General features: G+C 45.9%; 1 protein-coding gene across 1 annotated transcript in view; it reads left to right on the forward strand.

The window, feature by feature from the left end:
• Positions 1–14708, forward strand: part of LOC119958387 — a 98661-nt gene that overhangs the window by 2500 nt on the left and 81453 nt on the right. Inside the window, exons 3-6 of the mRNA XM_038786880.1 lie at positions 4449–4484; positions 5955–6272; positions 7064–7369; positions 12941–13246. Coding sequence (XP_038642808.1) covers positions 4449–4484; positions 5955–6272; positions 7064–7369; positions 12941–13246 — 966 coding nt within the window. The remainder of the gene's footprint in view (positions 1–4448; positions 4485–5954; positions 6273–7063; positions 7370–12940; positions 13247–14708) is intronic.

The raw sequence follows: 14708 nt of genomic DNA on the forward strand, positions 1-14708 counted from the left end.
TGTCTTACCTGTCAGTCACCGTGGCGTTACATTGATATGGTCGTTTTGCTTGTCCTTGAGTATGAAATGAAATGAAATGAAATGAGAAATGATTCGACTGAACCCAGATAGGAGAACGTTCTGCCAGTATCCAACTCGAGCGGAACTTTGTTATTTTTCTTATTTTTGGAACGGTAATCGGACCAGACCCCAATGTATATTAGGAAGCCTAACCAGATCCCAAACAATGCAGCTTTGACAAAGGGTAATCTGGACTCGAAACGTTCGCTCGTTTCTCTCTCTACAGATGCTGCCAGACCTGCTGAGATTTCCCAGCATTTTCTCTTTGACCCCAAAACAGTTATTCAATATGTAACTGAGAGGATAGGGCGATTCGCTCCATGAGTGATTCCACTGAAAACGTGGGCTATCTAATAACTGAACAAACTTTATTATTAACACAGGATTAACCCATTAATATCTAAGGTGCGATAAATGAAGGAAATTCAGATATATAATACATGATATGTTTTTGATGCCGTAACGGTCAAATACCTGGGTTACTGTGCATAAATATCTGTTTTTTGAAAATTCAGGTTTAAAAGACAGACAGACACTGTTGCCGCGGATGGTTTCATTGAGGCATCGTCAAAGTTAGAACATTCTGATCTCAAACCCTGCTTTGCTTAAAAGGACAAGCCCGGTGGATTTTGGTTCTGATTCCTTGGCTGCAGATAATTAGACATCGTGCTTAAACTTAAGTAATCAGTTCGTTGGAATTGAATAGTGTACGGATGATGTAACTAATGAGAGGAGTCAGGTCTGTACGAGATCCCCAGTCGTGAGTCATTCAGTTTAGATTTGGTTGTGCACAAAACCCCACCTCGTGAAAGAGCATTCAATTTAAACTGGTTTGACACATCACAGAGAAGAATCTACAGCCGATTCCTGAAAAATCTCTCCCTCTCTCTCTCTCTCTCTCTCTTGCTCTCTCTCTCTCTCTCTCGCTAATCTCACTCACCCTCTGTCTCACTCTCACTCTCTCTCACACACTCTCTCTCACTCCAGCTCTCTCTCACTCTCTCTCTCTCTCTCTCACTCACTCTCTCTCCAATCAGCCTTTCCAAGATATCTCTCTATGAAAAGTACTCCTGTGGTTGGTAACTCTATTTAACAGTTAATGTTAACCTGTGATGAGTCTTGCTTGATTCAAGATAAAGCACGTAGTAGTCGTGGTTAAAATGTTTCATTTTATTGTTAGGAGTTGCAATGAGCTATTTGCTTTATGATGTTACATTTAGTTTTTACTGTGGTGCCACTAAAGTTTGTTTTAAGATATTATATCCCAATGTACGTGAAATCATCCAGCGCCAAAGTATTCTTTTCATTACAGTTTTTAAAATTAAAAAAAGTTTGGAGTTTCTGGCCGACATCCTGGCATGGTACCATAGTGTTAAGCACAGTTGCTTCGCAGCTCCGGCTTCCCAGGTTTGATCCCCGGCTTGGGTCACTGTCTCTGCGGAGTCTGCATGTTCTCCCTGCGTCTGCGCGGGTTTCCTCTGGCTACTCTGGTGTCGTCGCACAACCTAACGATGTGCAGATTAGTTTACTTGGCCATGCCCAATTGTTTTTAGAGTCCCAAAAAGTTAGATGGGGTTACGGGGTTGGGGGGAGGTATGGGGGTAGGGTGGAAGCGTGGGCTTAGGTGGGGGTGTTCTTTGCAAGAGCCAGTGCAGACTCGATGGCCAGATGGCCTCCTTCGATGATTCTTTGATTCAAACGTTGGTTCTGGTCCGAGATCGTAACAAAGGGGAAATCCAGCTTTGAATTAGGAGATAAGCAGTTGTTACAAAAACAAATAAAGAATTGCCTGTGAGCTTAGTTTCCCATCTACTATTAAAAGTTCAATCAAGCAAATTCCGCACACACAGATCAAATGCCACTTAATCATAAAGTTAACTCTCAATGGCTTATGGCGCATTCACCATGTCCATGGGAGAGAAGGTATCAGAAGCTGTCATAAGCACGCCTCCTTTCAACAGGAACCAAAACGAAAACTACTCATTAAATGAATTAGGCACAGGGCAGGGCTGAAAACGAAACTAAAAAATCAGAGTCAGCCCCTCCCGTGAGTGACGTCACATCCTCGATAAAAGGAAATTACTGCGGATGTTGGAAACTGAAATAGAACAGTACAGCACAGAACAGGCCTTTCGGCCCTCGATGTTGTGCCGAGCAATGATCACCCTACTCAAACCCACGTATCCACCCTATGCCCGTAACCCAAACAACCCCCCTTAAACTTACTTTTTTGGACACTACGGGCAATTTCGCATGGCCAATCCACCTAACCCGCACATCTTTGGACTGTGGGAGGAAACCGGAGCACCCGGAGGAAACCCACGCACACACGGGGAGGATGTGCAGACTCCGCACAGACTGTGACCCAGCCGGGAACCGAACCTGGGACCCTGGAGCTGTGAAGCATTTACGCTAACCACCATGCTACCGTGCTGCCCTAAATGAAAGAGAAAATGCTGGAAAATCTCAGCAGGTCTGGCAGCACCTGTAGGGAGAGTAGAGAGCTAACGTTTCGAGTCCAATGACTCTTTGTCAAAGCTAACAGACAGACAAAGTGGGGAATATTTATACTGTGGAGTGAGTATGACGGATGAGTCATAGCCACAGACACCCCTGGAGGCCGGGTGCTAATGGCTACTAATGAGGATGCGTGATAACGGCAGTTCCCAGAGAGGACAAAAGATGTGAAAGATGTCAAGCACACTTTCACGTTGGTTTCTGTGGCTATGACTCATCTTTCATTCTTGCTCCACAGTATGAATACTTCCCACTTTTTCTGGCTGTTAGCTTTGACAAAGAGTCATCGGACTCGAAACGTTCGCTCTCTTCTCTCCCGACAGATGCTGCCAGATCTGCTGAGATTTTCCAGCATGCTTTCTTTGACGTCACATCCTGTCTGGCTATTAACCCCTGGATCACAGCGTTAGCAGACATGTGATATGGGCACGTTATTTCAATAATATTACAGCAACAGACGCATAATACAATATCTATTATATAATTCACATTCATCAGCTTTTCAAAATGTTGACTGGCCGGAAATTGAAATTCTGGAATTATAGGAGCAGGAGCAGCCGACTATATTGCTCTTTGAGACAGGGGCAGCTCTGTCACGGATAATCCTGTTTTAAATACAGGCCACGCACCCACTCCATCTCGTTAATTACGTAACTGGATTTTCCAACTTGACGCATTCATACATTATTCACATATTGACTCTTCCTGGATGGCCAGCCACTGCCACTGCACACACCAGGTATTATTTCTGACGGATACAATGTTACGATTCAGAGCAGAAATTTATCGCCACCAGTCAAGTCATGTTTGGATGTGTGAATGTGGCAAAGCTAGCCACATGGTCTGGCGCAAGTCATCGAAAATGACGGCAAATTAAACATGGTAAAAATCAGTACCTTATATGTGACATGTTTACAATGTTCGAAGAACACTTACAGCCTCAATCATAATAGTGCGGTACCAAATAGTAACTTTCCTGAAAGAACTGGTGGAGGCTTTTATTGCTACTTCGTTGAAGAGACGAGATGACGGATAGAGTGGAAAAATAAATCCGGGGAGTTCAGAGATACTAGGAGTTGGCGGAAAAATTGATTTGAAGAGATGATGAGCCATGGTCGCATTGAATGGTAGCGCAGGCCCAGAGTGCTATGGGGTCCAGTCAGCTCCCATTACTGACACCGAAACTTCCGATGGAGTGATAATTGATTTGAATGTTGCTTCACCAGGAAGTACGCACGATGTCACACAGCATATCCGGTCTCAATAGACCTTCCGACTCAGGCCGGACTTTGTTTGTGTGTGTTGGGGTGGTGGCGCGGGGGGGTGGGGGGGGGGGGGGGTCGCAGGGCTGGTCGAGGATGTGTCCTGCCGAAGGGAAGAACTTGGGCTGTGATGGTTGGAATATGATTCAAGTTCGCTCTCTGCCTGCCTCCCTCTCTGAGGGCAGAGGGAATTTCCATTGTGCATGTTGTTGCCAGTTGGGGTGATCCATTCGCGGGTTAGCATGCGGAGTCCCTCTGGGATGGCGGGGGTGTTGTCACATGATATTGACAGGAAGGGTTAAAATCCCTTTGGCCTGTACTCCCGTGCTAGACATGTGGGGAATAGACGTGATGATGCCCTCGAGGATTGCCAATGTCTCGGATGCTTTTGACTACCCTTCAGCATAATAGAACCAGTAGAAATTCCACATTAGTGCCATCCAGTCTGCACCGACCCAAGTGTACTCTCTTCGTGAGTTCACCCAGTGATGCTGTCCAATCCACCTAACTTCCACATTTTTGGAATGTGGGATTATCCATTTTATTAACTTTAAATTGCTCGTGTTTACTGCTGGTGTTAATCTTTGCCGTTTCTCTCTCCTATTTCAGCTCAACTTATTGCGTTGAACAGCGTAGCTGCTGAAGGTCAGTACCAATGAAGAAAACCAAGTGATTTGAGAGCTCCAATTGTCTGTCTATTCACTGGCTGAACATTGCTCATGTTTGACACGTTCCCCATGAGGACTAACATTGCTTCACCTGGAGGCAAAACATGCAGATTCGAATTGAGGGCAGCGCCCAATATTCAACTCTGATAACACTAATACATGTAATTGCCCCTCTTGCCTTGGTTCCCACGGCATTGCATTTACGGGTGCCCCAGTGATACGCTGGGAACTCCATCCATCAAATTCCCACCTCCGAGTTTCCCCGGCCATTTTGTAGAAGTGCTCACTTCCCCCGGAAACGGCTCTGGACTTGGAACCATCAGACAAAAGCGGTTAAAGTCTCTAACTTCAATAGTTCTGCCAATCTTACGCTGATAGACACTCTGAAAGAATGGGAGGAAACTAGATCATTTCTAAATCCAGAGTAAATATTAAAATAAGACACAGCCTCGCACAGGACACCCTGCACACACACGACTCCGCAGCGATAGTCCACCCACCTGGCCCCACCAACCCATCATTCCCGGTCTGATCCGACTGATCCTCCCTTCTCCAGCGCCGCCGTCGAGCCGATCCGAACACGCCCTCGAGGTTTGAAATTCCACACCCTCCAGTTCAGACGCGATCGTCCTTTGCGACCACCCGAGCAGGCCTGTACCAACACACACCCTTGATGGCACTCTGCTCCTGACCGCGACACGACCGACTAACAACCCGGCTCACTCTAACTTCCTGGCATGACGTGACACCCCTCTTAGTACAACCTGTCCTGTCGCTTCCCACCCTGAAGCCACCTCCCGACCCGCCTGACACTGCCCTCCCGGCTTCACCTGATGCCTGTCTTTCCGAACTGGCGCCACTCATTCCTGGTCTGATAAGGCACACAATCCTCATCCCCATTGGCACGACCCATTACATCCACCCTAAAAATCTCACTGTACGCTGCCACCCCCATCTTCCACGAACCAAAGAGACCATCCTGGCCCTACTCGAACCTTTCCTTTGCACTCCCGACCCACAATCTCAGCCTGACCCAACTCGCGGTCGAACACGAAGGATGCCCCCCCCCCCACCCCGTCATGGTGTTTTTGCAGGATCAATCTACCTTACCTACATCTCTGTGGACACTAAGGGATATTTCTAGCGGCGCTCATCCACGGCGGTACAAGTGGCTAGCACGGTTGCCTTACGGCACCGAGGTTCAAGGTTCGATCCTTGCTCTGGGTCACAGTCCGTCTGGAGTTTGAACATTCATCCCGAGTTGGCGTGTGTTTCGCCCCCACAACGCAAAACATGTGCTGGGTAGGTGGATTGTCCATGCTAAATTGGCCCTTAATTGGAAAAAATGAATTGGATATTCTACGTTTATGAATAATAATGATTACAGTATACTCATCTGGATGTATCTTCACCCCCACCCCAAGTGTGTTTGTTCATTTTGTTTCAGATTTACTGCCCTTGCGCCTCGTCGATGGGGAGAGTGCGTGCTCCGGAAGGGTAGAAGTGCTCTACAATGGGACTTGGGGGACGATCTGTGACGATTACTGGGACATGGCTGATGCTGTGGTTGTCTGCCGCCAGCTGAACTGTGGCTTTGCTGAATCAGCGCGAGGCACAGCTCAATTCGGAGAAGGCACCGAGGACATCTGGTTGGATGATGTCAAATGCTTGGGATCAGAATCAAATTTGCAACAGTGCAATGTTAGACCTATGGGAGAACATAACTGCAATCATGTGGAAGATGCTGGAGTTATTTGCAATTCTGGTTAGTAATAGCAATATATATATATATATATTAGCACATATGTACATATCACCCGCAAAATCACATAGAGTTCTGTAATGACTACACATCAATCTATATATCATTCTCTCTGCCTGTATGTATATCTATCTCGGCTGCTTTGCTGCCTTTTGGTATGTGTATCCAGCTATGCACACATTTCCGTCCGTCCGTCCGTTTGCCAGTCTTTATTTCTTTCATTCTTTCTCTCTCTCTTTCTTTCTTTCGTTCTTTCGTTCTTTCTTTCTTTTGTTCTTTCTTTCCATCTCTCTTTCCTTCTATCTTCAATTCTCTTTCTCTCTTTCTCTCTTTCTTTTTTTTTCTTTTACTCTTTCTTTCTTTCTTTATTTCTGCACATGTCTATCTATCCATCTATCTGTCTATATATATCCATCTCTCCAATGTTCTTTCCATCTATCCGTCTGCCTGTCGATCAAACAATCGATTTATCCGTCTACCTCTCTTTCTAAATATCCTTCTGTCTATCTCTTCTTCTTACAATCTTTCGACTCATTATCCTCCCTAAGTCTATTGGTATTGCAAGTTATGTAGCTGCCTATGTATCTGCCTATGTTGATTCATTAACAAGCTCAAAACGGAATTATCTATGTCCATATTCGAAACAAGTTCTTTCAGCTGTGTGTGATCATGACGGTGCACGAATTTAAGCCATGTGCTGACATGGGCGCCATTGGAGATATTGCACATAAACAGGGTCCTTTTTCACAAGGATAATTACCCCTGGACATTTATTTCATTCGTTCATATTCCAGAACAAGCACCACAAGCCAGCATCTACCACGGTCGAAAATACAACATCTTTGTAAGCGGCGAGGACCTCAAGATAAAATGCAGCACGAAAGGCTTCTACTCACCCACAATGTTCTATCTCTATAAAGACAACGCTGCTCATCCCATCATGTCTAAGGCCCCGGGCACGCGGGCTTTCACCGTCACCTTTGAAATTCATAATGTAACAGCGGAAAGCAGAGGCAATTACAGCTGTATTTATGACTCTGAAGTTGCTGGGAAAACATACAGTTCTGGAAGGAGTGATGCTCTCGAAGTTGATATGAAAGGCAAGTACCCTATGCTTACCAATAATGTGGCTGCCTTTTACTTCTTTGCACATGTAGGTGTTTATTAATATTCATGTTGAAATTATATCTGCTGAATTGGAGCAAGGATATCTGATGGATATTATTGATCTTACTACTGAAAAGCATTGGGAAGGCAGCCACTTTCTTTATAGCGTCTGTGTAATATTGCTCCATTCACAGCATAGATAAATACTTTATGACTGAGTGTTGAATGGGCATAACTGAACTGCTCCATACCAGAACGAAACGTCCTGTCAACCCTTCTGGTCTCCCCCTCATCAGATTCGCAAGCATACCGAATGTAACATTTAGGTCTTCTGGAACGAGCGGTCACACATTTAAGATAGGGGGCAGCAACTTTGAAAAGGAAATGAGGAACAATTAGTTGGTGAAATTTATGGAACTCGCTCCCCCAGAGTGCGGTGGATGCTGGTGCAGTTAGTACATTGAAGAAGGGGATAGACTGATCTTCAATTCGTAACAGGGTTCAAAGTTTGTGGAGAGCGGGCAGAGAAATGGGGCTGAGGTCGATACGAGATCAGCCATGATCGTGGTGAATTGCGGAGCGGGCTCGAGGAACTGAATGGCCCTCTCATGCTCCCCGGTTCTTATATTCTGTAAGGATCATCAGATGATCAGAGTCCGGAGGGGATGGCCGAATGGTTTCGGCCTGTTTGTTTGGAGAACATCTTGATCCACTATAGTCCGGGTGGTGTAGATACATAAACACACACAGTTCCATCAGGAGAATAGTCCACGGAGCGTGACCAAGAAACAGCGAAGAAAGGGCGGTAGCCTCCCAAGCCTGGGGTACCGCATCGCTGTAAACCACAAGTGCAGCGATCGCGGGTTCAGAAGAGTCAATCGAATGGGGATTTGGAAAGAAGGCGTATTAGTTCTCGTAGATACTGCCGTTGCGTATTGGGGGCATGATTCAAGGAGGGAATACTTATGGCGCTTAGTGGGACTCCAATCAAGCAAACCGCTTGGTGTCAAGCGTCTTGTGTTTTTCGGCGGCTGGTGTCATCCACTTGAGTGACGAGCATTCCTTCTCACTCCTAATCAGCGCCTTTTCAATCGTGGGCGTGTTTTGGAGGTGGTGGGGGGGGGGGGGGGAGGGGCGATGTCCGTCAGGATATGAGCTACCCACAAGAGCAAAATGACATGCAAGCAGATAGGGACAGCTGAACCCGCTGTTCCTTTCAGTGGGATGATAGCTAATCACAGATTTCGTACAGTGCAGATGGAGGACGTTCGGCCCATTGAGTCTGCACAGGCCCACTGCAAGCGCACACTACCTTGGCCCACTCCAGCGGCCTACCATTCGTAAACCCACGTAACGAGCACATCCTTTGGTACTAAGGAATAATAAATCAATGGGTATTTCACCCAAAATGTACATGTTTGTACGCTGGAGGGAAACCGGAGCATCCGGAGGAATCCACGCAGACACGGAATAGAACATGCAAACTCCACAGAGACAGTCACTCGGCGGCGGAATTGAAAACGGTTATGTGGATTGGTCGTGCTTAAATTATCCCGTAGTGCCCAAAGGCATGGAGGTTACAGAGATGCTTTGATATCTAGAAGATAGGAGCAGGAAGAAGCCTTTTTGCTCTTCGAGCCAGCTCCGGCATTCGTCACCATCATGGCTGATCATCAAGCCTCATCATGATTTCTCCCCAGAGCCTTTCATCGCATTCTCCCCAAGTGCTATGTCCAGCCGGCTCCTGAATATATTCAATGTTCTAGCATCAACTACTTCCTGTGGTAATGAATTCCACAGGCTCACCACTCTTTTGTGAAGAAATGTCTCCTTATACCTGAATCCTCAGACTGTGAGCCCTGGTTTAGACACACCTATCATTAGTAACATCTTCCCTGCATCTGCCATGTCTAGTCATGTTAGAATTTTATAAATCTCTGTGAGATACCCCTTAATTCTTCTGAAATCCAGCGAGAATAATCCCAACCGAGTCAATCTCTCCTCATTAGGTTCGGTGGATTGGCCGTGCTAAAATTGTCCCCTAGTGTCCAAAGATGTGCGGTTCGGTAGATTGGCCATACTAGAAATATTCCATAATACCCAAAGATGTGCAGGTTAGGTGCCATAGTCAAGCTGAAATCGTGCCCAGATATGTGCAGGTTAGGTGGAATGCTATGTTAAGTTGCCCCTTCAGGGATTCGATTCACACCCACTGGACCAAATGTCCTCCATCTTCACTGATGGGATTCTATGAGTTCAAATTGCTTTGAAGTGGTTCCAATCAGTCGGCTAGTTAAAGCCAACAACATTGCTGTTGGCCTGGAGACACGTATGGGCAAAGCCACTTCTGGACCACATAATTCTTTGTATAATGGACACCAGAGATCGAGGCATTTTGTTTCCCATCCTTCGATCATGTTTCAGTTTGAGCCACACCTAACACCAGTATTAATATCTAAAGAACAAAGAACAGCACAGGAACAGGCCCTTCGGCCCTCCAAACCCGTGCCGACCCTGCTGCCTGATTAAATTAAAAACTTCCACACTTCCTGGGTCCGTATCTCTCTACTCCCATCCTATTCATGTATTTGTCAAGATGCCAATTAAATGTCACTATCGTAACTCCTTCCACCACCTCCTCCGGCAGCGAGTTCCAAGCACCCACTACCGTCTGTGTAAAAAACTTGCTTCGTACATCTCCACTCAACCTTGCCCCTCGCACCTTAAACCTATGCCACGTAGTAATTGACCCCTTTACCCTGGGGAAACCCTGACTATCCAATCTGTCTATGCCCCTCATACTTTTGTCGACGTCTATCATGTTGCACCTCAACCTCCGTCGTTCAAGTGAGAACAAACAGAGTTTATTCAACCGTTCCTCGTAGCTAATGCCCTCCATATCAGGCAGCATCCTGGTCAAACTCTTCTGCACCCTCTCTAAAGCCTCCACATCGTTCTGGTAGTGTGGCGACCAGAATTGAACACTATACTCCAAGTGAGGCCTAACTAATGTTCTATACAGCTACAGCATGACTTGACAATTCGTATACTAAATGCCCGGACCAATGAAAACAAGCATGCTGTATGCCTTCTTGACTACATTCTCCACTTGTGTTGCTCCTTTCAGTGATATGTGGAACTGTACACCTAAATCTCTCTGACTTTCAATGCTCGAGGGTTCGACCATTCAGTGTATATTCTCTACCTGCATTAAATTTTCCAAAATGCATTACCTCACATTTTGCCGGCTTAAACTCTATCTGCCATCTCTCCGCCCAAGTCTCCAAACGATCTAAATCCTGTTATATCCTCCGACAGTCCTGATCGCTATCCGCTGTTCCACCAACCTTTGTGTAGTCTGCAAACATACTAATCAGACCAGTTACATTTTCCTCCGAATCATTTATATGTACTACGAACAGCAAAGGCCCCCACACTGGTCCCTGCGGAACACCACTAGTCACAGCCCTCCAAATAGAAAAGCACCCATCCATTGCTACGTTCTGCCGTCGATGACCTAGCCAGTTCTGTATACACATTGCCAGCTTATCGCTGATACCGTGTGACTTCATCTTTTGTACCATTCTACCATGAGGAACGTTGTCAAAGGCCTTACTGAAGTCAATATAGACAACATCCACTGCCCTACTTGCATCAATCATCTTTGTGGCCGCTTCGAAAAACCCTACCAAGTTAGTGAGACACGACCACCAGTTCACAAAACCATGCTGCCTCTCACTAATACGTCAATTTGCTTCCAAATGGGAGTAGATCCTGTCTCGAAGAATTCTCTCCAGTAATTTTCCTATACTGATGTAAGGCTCACCCTTCTTACACAAAGGAAGAACATTGGCTATTCTCCAGTCCACCTGGACATCACCTGCAGACAGCGAGGACACACAGATTTCGGTCAAGGCTTCAGCAATTTCCTCTCGAGCCTCCTTCAGTATTCTGGGGTAGATCCAATCAGTCCCTGGGGACTTATCTAACTTAAAATTTTTCAAGACGCCCAACATCTCGTCTTTTTAGACCTCAATGTGACCCAGGCTATCGACACACCCTTCTTCTTACTCAACATCCACCAATTCATTCCCTTTGGTGAATACTGATGCAAAGTATTCATTTAGTATCTCACCCATTTCCTCTGGCTCCACACATAGATTCCCTTACCTATCCGTCAATGGGCCAACCCTTTCCCTGGCTACCCCCTTGCTTTTATGTACGTGTAAAAATCCTTGGGATTTTCCTTAACTCTATTTGCCAGTGACTTTTCGTGACCCATTATAGCCTCCGGACTCCTTGCTTAAGTTCCTTCCTGCTTTCCTTATATTCACAGGCTTCGTCTGTTTCCAGCCTTCTAGCACTGACCAATGCCACCTTTCTCTTTTTGACGAGGCCTACAATATCTCGCGTTTTCGAACGTTCCCGAAATGTGCCGTATTTATCCATCTTTCGCACAGGAATATGCCGAGCCTGAATTCTTTTCAATTGACATTTGTAAGCCTCCAACATGTCAGATGTTGTTTTACGATCAGACATCCACCCCCAATCTAGGTTCTTCAGTTCCCGCCTAATCGTGTTATAATTAACTTTCCCCCAAGTTAGCACATTCACCCTAGCACCACTCTTATCCTTGTCCAACAGCACATTAAAACTTATTGAATTATGCTCCCCTACTGAAACGTCTACCACCTGGCCGGGCTCATTCCCAATACCAGGACCAGTACAGCCGATTCCCTAGCTGGACTCTTTACATATTGTTTCAAGAAGCTCCTCCTGGAAGTTCCTTACAAACTCTGGCCCGTGTAAGCTTCTCGGGCTAAATGTGTCCCAGTCAATATTGGGGAAGTTGAAGTCTCCCATCAGAACAACCCTGTTGTTTTTACTCGTTTCTAAAGTCTGTCTACCTATCTGCTCCTCTACCTCCCGCTGGCTGTTGGGAGTCCTGTGGTAAACCCTCAACATTGTGACTGCACTCTTTTATTCCTGTTCTCTACCCAGATAGCGTCGCTGCCCTCTGAGGTGTCGTCCCTAGTACAGCAGTGATATTCTCCCTAACCAGTAGCGCAACTCCGCCACCCCTTTTACATCCTCTCTATCCCGCCTGAAACACCTTATTCCTGGAATGTTTAGCTGTCAATCCTGTCTTTCCCTCAACCAGGTCTCTGCCATGGCAACAATAACAGAGTTCCAAGTACTAATCCAAGTTAATCTGCCTTACCTGTTATACTTCTTGCATTTATACATATGCACTTCATTCCACCAGTCCCGCTGTTTTCAGCAACATCGCCCTGTCTGCTCTTCCTCAGAACCATACTGGCTCTATTCTTTAGATCTCCCTCAATGCTTTCACCTTCTGTACATATCCCGGCTGGACATATTGAATACAAATTGCAGCAACTTGCACGGTGGGATGTGGTATTCAGGGAACATTTTTCTGGGGATCAGGACTGTTCAATGTCACCCTCTTTCCCAGATATTAACATGCATTTCCTGCAGGTCTGACAGATTGCTGTTATTCAAAGTTAAATGTAATATTGCGATCATTATTGTTGTTCTTTCAGACTTCCTTCAGCCACCCACGATTGCGTTTAACAGAAGGTCAATTGTATTCGTCCAGAGCCAAAGTGTTAGCATTATGTGTGAGGCGCCTGAGCCATTCGAAGATTGTAGGTTTTACTTGTACAGGGACAGTGAGGACAACGTCATCAGCTCCCAGGAGACTGACTTCTCTCCCTACGCGTTATTTAACCTCACCAACCTGCAGAAAAGCGACGAGGGAAGATACTTCTGCAAATACCAAGCCTTCTCGTCCAAGTGGCTCTGGATAAATTCATCCTCGAGCAATTTTGTCAACATCACAGTGCATGGTAAGTGTCAAGTTCGGAATGCAGCGTGACATTTTCCTGAGAGAGGCTGTTGGGTTGACATCTGGCTGGAGAGCAAACTAACGGCACGACATTGGTCGCTCTATAAGCCAGTCTATCGGTCTTATGAGGGAATCATATAATCCTTAAATTGCAGAATGAAACCAGTCGGTCCTTCGATTCGCTCCGACCTTGCGGGAGTACAGCCGACAAAGGACTCTCCCCGGTCCCAGAGAAGAAGGAACAGACCTGAGGATTGGAACAGTTGCATATTCAGCAAAGGCAGGTCAAGGGATTGATCAATAAGGAGAAAGTAGAATTTGAAAGTAAATTAGTGGGGAACATAAAAACTGACTGTAAATGATTTATGGGAATCTACAGAGAAAAAGATTGATAAAAAATTATTTAAGCCCCTTACAGTCATAAACGGGGAATAACGACATGGATCATGGAATATATTGCGTTTTGCTTCTGTTTTCAAAAAGGAAGACATGAATCATATACCCTAAATTCTGAGAAACATAAGTTTTAGTGAGGAGCAGAAGGAAATTATTATTAGAAAATAAATGGTTTTGGGAAAATTCATGGGATCGAAGGCGAATAAATCTCCAGGGCCTGACAATCTTCATGCCAGAGTTCATGAGGAAGTGGCCCGAGAAATAGGAGATCCATTGTTGGGCTGGTGATTATAAAATTTTATCGACTCTGACATAGTCCCAACAGAGTTCTGCCAGTGATCCAGAGAAGACACAGCCAGAGTGAGACAGAGCAAAGAGTGAGTTTGGGAATTTGAAGCTAGGTGGAAAATCGAAGCTGGGTGGGAGGAGGTGCTTTTTAACCCTGGAATGTGACTGGTAAGTCGTTTTTGTTTTCATTGTCTAACTTATTTATTTTTTCTTTCGTTTTTTGAAATTGTAATTGCATAAGTTAACCTATGGTTTAAGACATGGCAGGAGATCACCGACCCGTATCATGCTCCTCGTGTGCGAGGTGGGAGCTCAGGGACACGTCCACTGTCCCTGGCCCCTTCACGTGCAAGAGGTGTGTCCAGTTGCAGCTCCTGTTAGACCGTTTGACGGCACTGGAGCTGCGGATGGACTCACTTTGGAGCATTCACAATGCTGAGGACGTCGTGGATAGCACGTTTATCGAGTTGGTCGCACTGCAGGTTAACGTTACTGAGGAAGATGTAAAATGGCTACCCAAAAGACATAGAAAGAGTAGGAAGGCAGTGCAGATGCACCCTGTGGTCATAACCCTGCAACACAGATATACCGCTTTGGACACTTTTAGGGAGAAGGCTCACCAGGGGAAGGCAGCCACAGCCAGCTTCATGGCGCCGTGGCTGGCTGTGATGCGCAGCAGAGCAGGGAGACGAATGGCAGGGCTATAGTGACAGAGGACTCAATCACAAGGGAATAGACAGGCGGTTCTTCTGACGCAATCAAGACTCCAAGATGGTATG

The sequence above is a fragment of the Scyliorhinus canicula genome, chromosome 29, assembly GCF_902713615.1.
Source record: "Scyliorhinus canicula chromosome 29, sScyCan1.1, whole genome shotgun sequence".
Taxonomy (NCBI): Eukaryota; Metazoa; Chordata; class Chondrichthyes; order Carcharhiniformes; family Scyliorhinidae; genus Scyliorhinus; species Scyliorhinus canicula.